Here is a 14915-nt window from a genome sequence, read left to right as displayed (position 1 = left end):
TACAGTTGTGCGATCATCATTACAATTGATTTTAAAATATGTCCATCATCCCCCAAAAGAAAACTCTGTACCCTTTTAGCAGTTACTCCCAATTTCCCCAGCCCTAAGCAATCACTAATTTACTTCCTGTCTCTACAGATTTGCCTGTTCTTGAACATTTCATATAAACAGAATGCTATAAAATGTGATCTGTTATGACTGATCACAACATAGTACTTTCTACAACATAGTACTTTCAAGTTGTTACTATTTCTGAGAAATCGCCCTTTTGGGTATAATCCATCCTAAAACAGCAGTAAGATTTATGACAGGCACACAATTTGCAATGAAATGGCATCCAGGTATTCAGGATTATTTATAAGTCAGCATTAGTGACCACTGTATAGTATATATTCATGAAAGAAGAAAGTCTGAGTAGTAACATACATCATTCTAGTGATTGTTTAAAAGGCAACACAAAACCTAAGGTGTGCTCATATTCACCAAATATGAACAGATGTGAAGCTCTGGTTGAAAAAGGGGGTCTTCCTTTAGGCTCTGTCACTGTCTCAGATGTCTAAAATATAGGCGAAGCTCCAGACCACACAGCTTTCGCATTACATATATTTATCTGAGCCGAAAGACTTCAACATAAAGTACTCTGAATGTAGCAATTTAATACAGGTGGCCATTTCTTCTGAAATGAAGCATCTGTCCTCTTAAATAAAAATAACAGTGCAATAGAGCATTCACACCTAAGTTTTGTGAATGCAGGGAGAAGACAGGACAAATTACTGGGCAGATATGTGTGGAGAAAACTGCGTTTGGCAGAGTGGCTCTTTGAAAAACACCTTTTCATATTGCCATCTGCCTGCCTCCCGACAAGTTCCTGAGATTCGTGTTTTTTTGAGTTAGCAGTAGTCTTCAATGAGTTGTTGTTTGTTTTTTCTTTTTTGCTTGAATCCATTCCTTTCTTTTCAGCATCTCACCCGACTTCCACTGATGCCCTTATGACAAAAATCTGAAAATGTTTTCTTTGTGCTGCATCTTTTCAAATTCTGTGCTGGAATTGCTCATCGTCAGTGTCCAGAGACTATTCCTGAGAAAACTTGATCAGGACTAGCAATAAAAACTCCTCGGAATCACCGGTCCGAAATCCCCAATCTCTAAACACAGGTTGCTCTTTCTGGCTAAGCCAATCCCCACACTAAATCTAGAGGGTGTGACCATCCCCACCCTGACTAATTTTGTTAGCATCCACTATCAGGTGTGGTTGGAGGGGTTCACAATGAATAACAAGGACATTCTTACCACTTGCGAAATTCCAAGAGTTTAGAAGCTGGCTAGGAACACAGGCCAGACCTCTCTTTGGGTGAGGCCAAGTTCTTCACTACACAGAAACAATGATTCCATCACATTCTCATTCACGTAGAAGATGTGATATGTTTAAGAATGCACTAAATTCCCTAATTTCAAATTTCTCAAGTTCAATCAAACTCTTGGTAAACATGTAATACATTTCTATCCACTGTCTTATCAAATTCATTTTTATTTTATTTTTTTTGTTAGTCCTCACCTGAGAATATTTCTTCCATTACTTTTCAGAAAGAGTGGAAGGGAAAGAGAGAGAGAGAGAGAGAGAGGTGTGAGAGACACATCGACTGGCTGCCTCCCATACAAGCCCCAACCAGTACGGATCCTTGACTGGGAATCGAACCCGAGACCTCTCGATGCACAGGCAGAGGATCCAACCACTGGGCAACATGGACCAGGGCCAAATTTATTTTTAAGAGATTGACTGGGCTGGACAAAATAGCAGTGTCCTTGTTCTCCCAGTGCTCTCCATCATGGTCCAAAATGTGTGAGGAAGCCTGATCTTGGCTTTCAGGTGAATAATATTTAGTTTCCCCTCTTGGACCTAAATTGCTTTCTTACATTTTTCTTTCTTGATACTACATTAGAAATGTGACTTTTCTTTGCCCCATCCTATTTCTTCCTGACAAATTCAATATATTTTTGTTTACTAAATATATACAAGAAATTAGTGATTTCTACGGTGTGATAGTTAAATCATTCAGAGGTACAATGAATATACAGACATCAGATTCTACCTGGAAGAAGTCAACCACACAACATACCATATTTTTCCATGTATAAGATGCTATTTTTTTCTAGAATCGTTAGACTGAAAATTGAGGAGCATCTTATACACAGAAGTCAGCCAAGCAGGGAGCTGCGTGGGTGCGTAGCTGCCCATACCTTGTCAAACAGGCTTCCTCCAATCATGAACCTTGTTGTTGCTGACATCAGCTGATGCCGTAATTGGAGGTTAAGGTGGAAAGTGCACAGATGCAATAGGGACCTGAGCGTTCTGAGCCCATAAAGATATAAAAAATAAAAAGATAAATACTGGTAAGCGATTGTCTTTACTCTGCAAAATTCAAACTGAATGTAATCAGATATGAAAAAGAGCATGGAAATAGAGCTGCAGAGAGACAATTTGGACCTCCTCCCACTGAGTGTATGATCAGACAGTGGAGAAAACAGGAAGAACAACTCCTTAAAATGCCAAAAAAGAAGGCCTTAAGAGGAAAACCAGCAAAATGGGTGAACTTGGAGCAGAGACTTAAAACTTGGATTATGGAGCAGCGCCAGAGTGGCTTATGTGTGTCAACCAAGCTTATTCAATGTCAGGCAAGAAAATGACATTGTGAATGAAATGAACATTGTTGATTTTAGAGTAAAGGCAAAATGGTGCTTCAATTTCATGAGGAGAGAAGGGTTGGCCATGAGGACACAAACAAGTTAGCTTAGAAAATGCCACCAGTTTATGAGGATAAAATCCAACAGTTTCACTCCTATGTCATACAACTGCAGAAAAAATGATTTTGAACCAAGTCAGATTGCAAACATGAATGAGATGACTCTCAATTTTGATGTGCCTTCCAATAGAACTGCTGATGTGAAAGGAATCAAAACAGTGGAAATCAACAAGTGGCCATGAAAAGACACACTATACTGCTGTGCTTTCATGCTGCGCAGATGGTACTAAACTGCCTTCTATGCTTATTCTTAAGAGGAAAACATCCTAAAGAGACCATACCACCTGGCATTATTGTGCAAGTTCAAGAGAAGGGATGGATGAATGAAGACATTATGGCCATTTGGTTTGCAAAGGTTTGGTCCAGAAGACCTGGGGGGCTCTTAAAGAAGCCAGTCCTACCTGTCTTTAATCAGTTCTGAGCACATTTAACAGAAAAGACAAAAAGGGTTGCATCAGATTTGCAAATACATCTAGCAGATATTCCTGGTGGACTTGCAGGTCAGCTATAGCCACTAGATGTTTCAATCAACAAGTCATTTAAAGCCTTGATGAGATGAGAATGGAGTAGATGGATGCAAAAAACAGATAACTTGACACCGACAGGAAGGGTGGAAAAAAACAACCATCACTGAGGTCTGCAATTGGGTCCTAAACTCATGGTATAGCATCAAACAAGAGGTGATTGTGAAGTCCTTCAAGAAATGTGGAATCAGCAATGCCATGGACAGAACTGAAGATGATCTCACATATATAGACAGTGTCTCAGAAGACAGCAGTGATACAATAGAAGTTGAAGAAGTTGATATGTCTGGAACTAATAGAGATGAAGAAGAGAGCAGTGATGCAACAGAGCTGAATAAAGTGATATGCTGCATAATATAGTACTGGTATGTGAACATACCAGTAATCTATGATAATAAAAGCATAACATGCTAATTAGACAGGACAACCGAACAACCTTCTGGATGTCCTTCCTGATGAAGCCGTGGTGGCGGGGGCTGAGGCAGAGGCAGTTGGGGGCGATCAGGCAGGCAGGTGAGCAGTTAGGGGTGATCAGGCAGGCAGGCAGAGGCAGTTGGGGGCGATCAGGCAAGCAGGCAGAGGTGGTTAGGGGTGATCAGGCAGACAGGCAGGCAGAGGTGGTTAGGGGTGATCAGGCAGACAGGCAGAGGCAGTTAGGGGCAATCAGGCAGGCAGGCAGGTGAGCGGTTAGGAGCCAGCAGTCCCAGATTGCGAGAGGGATGGGCCTAAACCAGGGGTCAGCAAACTCATTCGTCAACAGAGCCAAATATCAACAGTACTTCTTCAAAATAGACTCCCCCAGGCCGAAAACCGACTAATGCGCATGGGCCATAAAGTTTCAATCGCTCTGTATGCGCACCCGTGGTATTTTGTGGAAGAGCCACACTCAAGGGGCCAAAGAGCCGCATGTGGCTCGAGAGCCGCAGTTTGCCGAACACAGGCCTAAACCGACTGTTGGACATTCCCTGAGGGGTCCTGATTGCGAGAGGGTGCAGGCCAGGCTGAGGGACCCCCCGCCTCCCCCCCACCGCATAACTTTTATGCACCAGGCCTCTAGTTACTAAAAAAAATGTATTTTGTTTTATGTTTAAAATATTGATTTCTTAATTTTGAGTTGGAAAAGTGGGGGGCGTCTTGTACATGGTGGCATCTTATACACGGAAAAATACGATATACTCCAATAGCAGTGCTCCAAATGTTTGGTGCTGTATGCAAATGTTATGTGAGTGTGTTCAAAAAAGCCATCAGTGGTTGGCTGGGAACATCCAAAAGCAAAAATGCTTCCAATATTAAGGGTAGTAAATCTTTTGAGCCTTTTAAAAGTCATTTTTTTGAATTTGCTAAATTGAATTTTTATTTTAAAAAATGTATTGATTGAACAGACAGCATTTTCTGCTCTAACAAGAAAAAAGAAATTAAAGTCAGAGATTAAAATAGGGAAATCAGATGACTAAAGTTTATACAAATTAAACAAAGCTGTTTTCAAACAAACCAAATTCACAAGGGTGATATCTTTCCCTTTTATTTTTCCAGACTTGATTTTTTACCATACTTCCTCAGGAAATCTGATTAATTCATTTTGGCCGACATGAGCAGTAATCCTTCGTTTTCAGCCCTAACTTCTTTGTCACCAGGTGTGAATCATTTTCCTGCTTGGAAGGCTTCCCCAGTAGCTCTCTCTTCTCCCCACAGGGGCTTCTATGCAGAAGAAGGCATATGCAAACGCTGTAGCTCCCCTTGCAGAAAATGTGAAGGAAATGCCACCAACTGCCAAGCTTGTGAAGGGGGCCTTGTCCTGGACCAGGGAGTGTGCCAGGAAACCTGCTCTGAGAGGCATGTGGCCGTGGAGGGGGTGTGCAAGCACTGCCCAGAGATGTGTCAGGAGTGCATCCATGAGAAAATCTGCAAAGGTACCTGGGAGGATCCCATGGGAGTGTGTGGCTCTGCCGAGCTACCCCAGCTGGGGGCCAACCAGCTGAGGTTGGGATGTCCAAGCAGAACCGGGAGGAACCTTCACTAAAATTTATCAACCTCTGTGCATGTCACTGACAAAAGTGAGGGTGAGGTAAAACCTTTCCATTTTGGATTCTGCAAGTTAACACAGACAAGAGAACCTTTTGTATGATTTTGTCCATACCCATGTACAGTACTGTTCAGTATTGTTAATTCTAAGAATAGCATCCTGGCAAGGAATTGTTGTCTCTGGAATTATCTTCCAGGAAATGCTGATTTCCTCTCCAGAACAAGACAGACTCATTTAATTGGTGCTATCCTATCCAAAGTGTTTTCCAGAATTCCCTTCCCCCCTGAAATAAGAGAACTAACACAAACCCACAATGCATTCTTCATACTGACTAACCATGTATATTTCATTAGTCTACCCTATCAGTGAGTGAAAAATTACCTTATCCAAGAGTTCCCATACTGCTTTGTGCACAAAATAAAGCCTGAGGTGCTGCATACAGCTTGGAAAATTTTAATGCTTTCTGGGCTTTTGGAACAGTACCTCCAGCGTCTCAGCCATCACATATCTGCCACAGAATTACAATTTTTTGCACCTCCAAGGGGCAGATCATTTCAGGATAGAAACCCAGCACCATCTAAACAGGTCCCCATATGTGGCCTCCAATCCAAAGTCAAGGCTTTGGGGACACGGATGATGTGCCCTGGCTGGGTGGAGGTGGGGCAAGTGTACACTCAGGTCAAATGAGGCAAAGTGGTGGAGGATGGGCCAGCCACTGTGGAAGGAATTCCTTTCTCCTGTCTCCCTGGGAATAACTGCTGTTTCCCTACCCACAGAGTGCATGCCTGCCTTCTTCCTACATGAGGATATGTGCCATCAGTCCTGTCCCCAGCAGTTCTACAAGGATGAAGACGCCCACCAATGCCTCCCCTGCCACAAAGACTGTCTGGAGTGCAGCGGCCCCTCAGCAGACAACTGCGACCTCTGTGCTAAGTACTTCACCGTTCTCTATGACGGGCAGTGCTTGTACAAGTGTCCAACAGGAACTTACTATGAAAGAAAGACTAATGAATGCAAAGGTAAAGACTTCGGGGTACATGACCAAGTGATGGATCCCAGGGAGCCTTATGGGATAATGGGATTTGGCCAAGACCAAGTAGGATGTGGGGTTTGCACAGTTCCAGCCCCAGAACTGTTGTCCCACCCATTTCCCTAATATTTTGAATCTGCTCTTATTTATTTTTAATATATTTTATTTATTTTTTACAGAGAGGAAGGGAGAGGGATAGAGTTAGAAACATTGATGAGAGAGAAACATTGATCAGCTGCCTTCTGCACACTCCCACTGGGGATGTGCCCGCAACCAAGGTACATACATGCCCTTGACCAGAATTGAACCCAGGACCCTTGAGTCTGCAGGCCGATGCTCTATCCACTGAGCCAAACCAGTTAGGGCTCTAATTTATTTTTTTAAATGAATCATTCATTAGCTTTGATCATATAACTTTTGTCAGCAAGGAATAATGTTGACCCTCCACAACAGTGGCTGATCAAAAAGGATTCTCACATGAACATTTACAAGAGATAATGAGCCCTCAAAAGTCATCCAAAATGGGAGATTTTTCTTAAAACTTTAAGCCATTAAAAGTTTATAGCTGCATACGGAGAGCTGTACCATAGAGGTGCCTCTTGTCCCCCTTCATCATTTGCCTCCCTAAAGCTACCAGCTCCTACTTTGGGTCCCCTCGTTCATGTCCCACTGGACACTTCAATCCCTACATGCTCAAGAAAGAGCTATTACTTATGCCCTCTTATGTTTTAACTGGGCGTGAATTCTTTGCCCTTACTGGTTTTCAGGGAACATAGTTTTTAATAAATTGCCCATTACTAGGGGAATTCTCAAGCAAGTGAAAGGCATTCTGGGGAAAGGAACTTTTCTCTTTTTCCCCCGTTTTATTAAGGTGTAATTGACATATAACATTGTGTAAGTTTAAGATGTACAACATGACGATTTGATATACAGATGTGTTGAGAAATGATGACCACATAAGGTCAGTTAGCACGTCTATCGTCTATGTATGTAGTTACCTTTTTTTTTTCCTTTTGGTACGAACATTTAAGATCTACTCTCTTTGAAACTTTCAAGTGTACAATATAGTATTGTTAACTAGAGTCGCAGGATTCACTCCAACTAGGCAGACAGCGGTAATTTCGCCCCTAGTGTTGCCTCCAGGCAAACACAATATAGACAGATATCCAGAGGCAGGCCCCGGAAACCCCGTCAGAGCCTGAGGGTGAACTCACATGGCAGAAGCAACCTTGGGCCATTCACATCCAAGAACATACCCAGGGAATAGTTCTTTGTAAGACATAAAGATATAATGTACCTACCCCTTAAGGCTTTCTGCTCTAGCCTTATGATCTGGATAAACCCTTTTGTGTGTCACGTACATTCTTTAATGTCAGGGTCCCACCCAACTACTTGTGGAAGAACACGGACTTGAAGATGGGCAGCTGTGCCTGTATAGCAGAAGGGGAGAGAGGGAGGGAGCCTGCGGAGTTGGGGGTCAGCTCCCACGAGAAGTGTAGAGGCTCAGCCAAAGGCCCGGAGTGCTATCTTACTTGTACTGGGGCAGGACTGAGGATCCACTTCTGGCCTTTCTCTGGTGCTCAATAATAAAAGTAATTTGCCATATAGAGAGCATAACAGGTCTCAGAGTACTTACTGTACTTAATTTACCTGATTTAATTTTCTCATTGAGAAGGGCCCCTGGTCCTCATCCCCGTTTGCCCACTGGTATCAACTGGAGAGCTTTTAAAAAGTACAGATACCTGGGCTCACTCAGACCAGCTCCACTGTTGGAAACTGACTTGAGGTCTCTCCATGCAATGCTATTACACCTTACACCAGCTGGCATTAGAAGTGACCACCTGCCTTTCCAGAGAGAGAAACAAGGACCTGACCTGCAACTTAAGATTTGAGTAGGTATAGAGAAGCATCTGTAATCAAGCAATCTCCAAGCAGGATCTCCTCTGAGGAACATAAGGACTTGGGATCCATTCTGATCACCTCAAATTATCCCCTATGACAGTGATGGCGAACCTTTTGAGCTCAGTGTGTCAGCATTTTGAAAAACCCTAACTTAACTCTGGTGCCGTGTCACATATAGAAATTTTTTGATATCTGCAACCATAGTAAAACAAAAACTTATATTTTTGATATTTATTTTATATATTTAAATGCCATTTAACAAAGAAAAATCAACCAAAAAAATGAGTTCGCGTGTCACCTCTGACACGCGTGTCATAGGTTCGCCATCACTGCCCTATGAGATAGCACAGACACCTTTGAAATCCCATACTTTTCCGAGGCACTGGGGCAGAAAGAGCAAGAGATCTTGTTAAGGTCGTGGGTTAAGCTCCTGACCCTGCTCTTTTCCAGCCAGGTGACTTAGCACCTCCAGCCTCAATTTCCTGATACAGATAAAATGGGATGGCGATAATCACAATAATGATACTGTGTCTATTAACAGTGAGTGCTTACTGGGGGCCTACTATGTGCCATGTGCTCTTCAGGCCTGTGGAACAGCAGGAAACAATACAGACAGAGTTCTGCCTTCTGGAGCTTACATTCTATTGGTGAAGGCAGACTCTAAAGACAGTCAAAAGGCAAAATAAGGCAGGGAAGGGAGAGATGAAGTTGGGCAGAATGGAGCTGAAATTAGAGAAAAGGGGGCCTGGAAGGTACCACTGATAAATGGAGGAAGCAAGCCACACATATCCCTGGGAGATGAGAATTCTAGGCAGAGGAAACAGCACTGCTAAAATCCCGAGGTGGGAGTATGTTGTTCTTAAAATATCTAAGAAATATTTACGGAGTGCCTATTATATGCCAGGCCCTCCTAGGCATTGTGCCTTCATAAATGAATATAAAAGAGACCTTTTTACTCAACAGGTAATGGTAATATATACCAATGCTAGTGACAAGTTCAAGGTATTTTGGAGGTCATTGGAGGACCACAGAATAGGAATTATGATGGTGACCATTCTGCTGCAGAATTGCCTCTTATTTCGTTGTAGTTTGGGTAATTATACTGAGTCTTACTAATAATTTCTGAGGTGGCTGTTGCAGGAAGGGCCTAATTATTATAGAGAATATGAAACAGCAACAAGAATGCTCCAACAAGAATGTACCCAACTCATGACTCCACACTGATGGCACAGAGCCCTAGAAATTCTGGAAGAAACGAGGAAGACATGTGAATAACCTTCCCAGGGGGAACTGATTTCTTCCTGGGGCACCCTGGCCACTCTCACTCTCTGTCTGCTGTCCGCACCCTGCCCACAGATTGCCCCAGCTCCTGCCAGACCTGCTCATCACCTGGGACCTGCACAACGTGTCTGGAAGGCCTAAAGCTGAACAGCCACGGGGACTGCGAGCCTCACAAGGAATGTGCCCCCTCCGAGTACTGGGATGAGGCGGCTCTGGGCTGCAAGCCCTGTCACACCAAGTGCTTCCGCTGCACCGGGCCCTCCAAGGACCAGTGTCACACCTGCCCGAGGGACAGCCTCCTCCTCAGTGAGTCACTTTCCTCGAGACGGGCTCTGTCTTTCCCCCCATCTGGGAAACTACCTTTCATGATGCCTGGTGCCCAGTAGATATTGGTGTCTTTCTTCTTAATTTTTTACTTTGTGTCTAAAAATGTTTCAGACCCACAGAAAAGATGGAAAAGTGAGAATAGTCCATGGCACACCACACATATGCCCTTTACCCACCTCTTCTTTTGTTAATCTTTTACCCCTTTTGCTTTATCAGTCTTGTTCTTGTTCCCTCTCTCTCTCTCTCTATGCATATGTATACATAATTCACAACAAATCTTTTCTGAACCATTTGAGGATATGTTTCGTACATCATGGTCCCTTTCCCACAAATACTTCAGTGTGCATTTACTTCCTAAGACTAGGAATGCTTTCTTACATGACCACAGTGCAGTTGTCAACACTAGTGAATTTAGCACTGATACCATACTTCAATATCCCATCCATATTTATAATTGTGTCAATTCCCCTTTAGAACAGGGTCCAGTTCACAGTCATGGCATTTAGATGCCATGTCTCTTTAGCCTCCTTTCTTGATTGATTTCAGAGAGGAAGGGGAAGAGAGACAGAGAGAGAGAGCGAGAGAAAGAAACATCAATGATGAGAGAGAATCATTGATTGGCTGCCTCCTGCAGGCCCCCTACTGGGGATCAAGCCTGCAACTCCGGCATGCGCCCTGACTGGAATCAAACCCCAGACCCTTCAGCCTGCAGGCCGACGCTCTGTCCACTGAGCCAAGCTGGCTAGGCCTAGCCTTCTTTAATTTGACACATTTCCACAGACTCTTTTTCTTTTATAATGTTGACATTTTAGAAGAACACAGTCCTAACCTCCATTGGGGTTTGTGTGACATTTCCCCAGGATTAGATGGAGATTATACATTCTCAGCAGGAACACTACATAGCTGTTATGTCCTTCTGGAGACACACGACAATCACCTACCTGCCCATCTACAGTGATGTTATCCCGTTCAGGGTGCTGTCTAAGTTCTCTACTTTGTAGTTACTATTTCCCCTTGTGATTAAAAAGCAGTCTGTGAAGAGACATTTTATGAGCATGTAGATATTCATCACCTCATCAAAATTTCCCCTTGATTTAGCATCTGTTGATTAATACATCTTCTTGAACACAGTATGTCACAGTCTGGGGTTGGCCACCTCCAGCAGGTCACCTGTGAAGGTTATTGCTAATGTGAGGCAATGTCCTCAAGTTTCCAGGGATACCATGATTGGGCTTAACACAGGTATGGGAGAAAGAAAATGAAACAAAACTCCACTGAAGTGAAAAAAGGAGCAATGAAGGTGTGTGGGAAAGAGAAGAAAGAGGCAAGTATGCTGAAGACTGAGAAAATGTTAGAGTTCCTCAACCCAGCAGAGCAGACCTGAGAAACAAGACACTCAGAGTAGAAATAGGTAACAATTTCTCCTCTTCTTGTTGAGATGTCATCACAAGGGCACCATTCCCCTGGTAAGACACAGGAGTAGATTTCCTCCTATCACTCCTAATCACCTCCCAATAGAAGACTCTCCAAGACATCAGTCTTCTCCATCTATCCATTTTAGTGCCACTTACACAAATCTCAGTGGCCTCTCTTCCCTACAGTTACTGCTTCATGAGAACATTCCAGATCTTTATATCATCCAAACACCAGGACCTTCTTTTCTAATTATCCCCAACTTAGAGTGCTACCAGTGACCACCTCAGGTGCCTTCACACAGACAGGAAGATGTCTTATCATTACAAGGTAGGTCTTCTCTTAAACTAGGAATATGAATCAGATTAGAACTGAGACTTCAGCGCTAAGGTGTAACACAGTACACACTGTGTGATCCTCTCTACACAGTCCCCCAAGGGCTGGGCACAGAATGTGCTCAGGCCTGATCTTCTCATATCCTCCCACTCCATCCCTCACCACTGCCCTCTCAAAGGTCAGGCTAGGAATAAACCAGATAATTCCTCCAGAGGTTGTGGTAGACTGAACAATACTAAACCTCCTAAAAACAATATTAGCCCCCTACAAATGCCCATGTCCTGATCCCCAGACCCTGGGAATACGTACTTAACATGGTAAAAGGGATTTTTGAAGATGTAATTGAATTAATAGTTTTGATTTAGGAGGATTATCCTGGATTATCACAAGGGTCCTTATAAGAGGGAGGCAGGATGATCAACATTAGTAGTTCAAGGCTATGAGATGTCAGAGCAGAGGAACAGAGAGGGAGAGAAGGTTCTATGTTGTGACTGTGAAGATGGAGGAGGAGGCCACAAGTCAAGGAGTACAGGCAAACTCTAGAAGCTGGAAAAGGCAAAGAAAACAGATTCTCCCCCAGAGTCTCTCTACAAGGTTAATAGCCCCCTGGGCCCGTTTTAGACATCTCACCTGCAGAATTGTAAGCTAATACAATTGTTCTGTTTTTAGCCACTAAGTTTATGGAAATATGTTACTACAGCAATAGGAAACTAATACAGAGATGTTTCATCTTTAAGGGATTAAGGCTTCCCCCTAGTTAACTGATACTGCAGCTGGACAATGAACCATTTCGAACATCTATCTTTAACAAAATAGCCACCAAATAAACATTGACTGGGGATCTGGCCTTGTGTGTTGTGCTGGAAAATCAGACATGAATGGCATGGCCCTGCCTTCGGGTAGCTCAGAAAGTCTCCCAGTAGAGAGGTTGAGTCCACAGCAGCTCTAGTATGATTCAGCTTTCCCACCAGTGCCTGTGCTTAATGCTATAGTTATGGAAACAAACTGGCTTATGGTCCAGTCTAAACTTGACCAGGGGCTAACTAAAATTGCAGGAGAGCCTGACTCCCATTCAGGGAGGTTAAGGTAAAGCTGGGGAAGAAGTTGCCTCTAAGAACCATGTGCTAAACTGCAAAGCCAGCAAATCTCAGCTCTCTGCTTTCTAATTAAACCACCCTTAATTTCCACCCCTAAATGTTAATAAGGACAAAGAAAAGACAAGAATCAGCAGCTCCACTAGGGTTAGCGGAGGAAGGACTGGGGTGATGTGGGCCTAAACAACTCAACTCCAATTCATCTCTCTATACAGAGCAGATTTAAGGTTTTTTTTTTTTTTTTTTTTTTTTTTTTTTTTTTTTTTTTTTTTTTTAAATTAAATCTTTATTGTTCAGATTATTACATTTGTTCCTCTTTTTTCCCCCCCATAACTCCCCTCCTCCCAGTTCCCGCCCCACCCTCCGCCCTCACTCCCCACCCACTGTCCTCATCCATAGGTGCACGATTTTTGTCCAGTCTCTTCCCGCATCTCCCACACCCCTTTCCCCCCCAGGAATAGTCAGTCCATTCCCTTTCTATGTCCCTGATTCTATTATAATCAACAGTTCATTCTGTTCATCAGATTATTTATTCACTTGATTCTTAGATTCACTTGTTGATAGATGCATATTTGTTGTTCATAATTTGTATCTTTACCTTTTTCTTCCTCTTCCCCTTCTTAAAGGATACCTTTCAGCATTTCATATAATCCTGGTTTGGTGGTGATGAACTCCTTTAGCTTTTCCTTATCTGTGAAGCTCTTTATCTGACCTTCAATTCTGAATGATAGCTTTGCTGGATAAAGTAATCTTGGTTGTAGGTTCTTGGTATTCATCACTTTGAATATTTCTTGCCACTCCCTTCTGGCCTGCAAAGTTTCTGTTGAGAAATCAGCTGACAGTCGTATGGGTATTCCCTTGTAGGTAACTGAGTTTCTTTCTCTTGCTGTTTTTAAGATTCTCTCTTTATCTTTTGCTCTTGGCATTTTAATTATGATGTGTCTTGGTGTGGTCCTCTTTGGATTCCTTTTGTTTGGGGTTCTCTGCGCTTCTTGGACCTGTAAGTCCATTTCTTTCACCAGGTGGGGGAAGTTTTCTGTCATTATTTCTTCAAATAGGTTTTCAATATCTTGCTCTCTCTCATCTTCTGGCACCCCTATAATTCTGATGTTGGTACGCTTGAAGCTGTCCCAGAGGCTCCTTACACTATCCTCGCATTTTTGGATTCTTTTTTCATTTTGCTTTTCCAGTTGGGTGTTTTTCGCTTGCTCGCATTTCAAATCATTGACTTGATTCTTGCGCTCCTCTGGTCTGCTGTCGGGAGTCTGTATAATATTCGTTATTTCAGTCCGTGTATGCTTAATTTCTAGTTGGTTCCCCAATATAAGATCGAGGGTCTTATTAGTTTTCTTGTAGATCTCATTAAGTTTATCGGCGGCTTCTAAACAGTTCTTGAGAGACCTTAAAAGTGTGGTTCTGAACTCTATATCATCCATTGACAATTTTGTCCTGTTTCTTTGTCTCCGCATTTTGTTACGCTTCCTTGGTGCACCCCCTAGTGGTCTTTGTTCGCAGTCTTATAGTTAAATCTTGATTGTTGTAGCTAATTCCAGGGAGGGTTTGACCTCCAGGCCAAGTGGCTATGAGAATCAGCTGTGTCAGCAGTGAGAGAACTTCTGTCCCCTAGGGAGGTGCTAATCTGGCGTTTGCCTGAGGCTATCCGGCAAATGCCTGTGTGCAGGGCTTGGGCGGGGCGGGTCGCACAGGATCAACAGGGTGGGCCAGAGAGAGCAGTTATGGCGGCTCTCAGTCCTGTCCCCAGGGGCTCTGCCTCTCTGAGTCCCAGCACCCGCTGCAAAGCTCAGAGAGAAAGCTGCACTCGCTCTGACCGAAGCCAGACAGTCCCGCTTCTCCCGTTTGAGTCTGGGTCGCTAGAGACTCGCCCGGATCTGGAGCTCAGAGTCTGTGACTACCTCCCGATTGAAAACGCCAACCGCGCCCTCCGCCGCCAGCCCACTCTGCGCACTCCGCACCTCAGAATTTGACTTCAGCACTGTGCCTCCTTTGAGTGTCCGTATGCGTTTCTCTTTCCTCCTAGTTGTAGGACTTCCACTCAGCCAGCGTTCCTGTGGTTCTGGGTGATGTCCCTTCCGTTTTTTGGTTTCACTTTTGAAGTAGTTGTTCAAAGCAGCAAACTCCGGCGTTAACCTATGCCGCCATCTTGGTTCTCCAGATTTAAGGTTT

The 14915-nt window shown here is 43.5% G+C and overlaps 1 protein-coding gene across 2 annotated transcripts in view; it reads left to right on the top strand.

Annotated features, from left to right (window-relative positions):
- Positions 1–14915, top strand: part of PCSK5 (proprotein convertase subtilisin/kexin type 5) — a 417746-nt gene that overhangs the window by 375928 nt on the left and 26903 nt on the right. For both annotated transcript variants that reach the window (XM_036330796.1, XM_036330795.1), the window contains 3 exons: positions 5018–5235; positions 6125–6367; positions 9637–9867. In XM_036330796.1, the coding sequence (XP_036186689.1) occupies positions 5018–5235; positions 6125–6367; positions 9637–9867 (692 nt within the window). The remainder of the gene's footprint in view (positions 1–5017; positions 5236–6124; positions 6368–9636; positions 9868–14915) is intronic.

This window comes from Myotis myotis, unplaced genomic scaffold (assembly GCF_014108235.1).
Source record: "Myotis myotis isolate mMyoMyo1 unplaced genomic scaffold, mMyoMyo1.p scaffold_m19_p_12, whole genome shotgun sequence".
Classification (NCBI taxonomy): domain Eukaryota; kingdom Metazoa; phylum Chordata; class Mammalia; order Chiroptera; family Vespertilionidae; genus Myotis; species Myotis myotis.
This window is presented reverse-complemented; position numbering and strand designations above follow the sequence as displayed.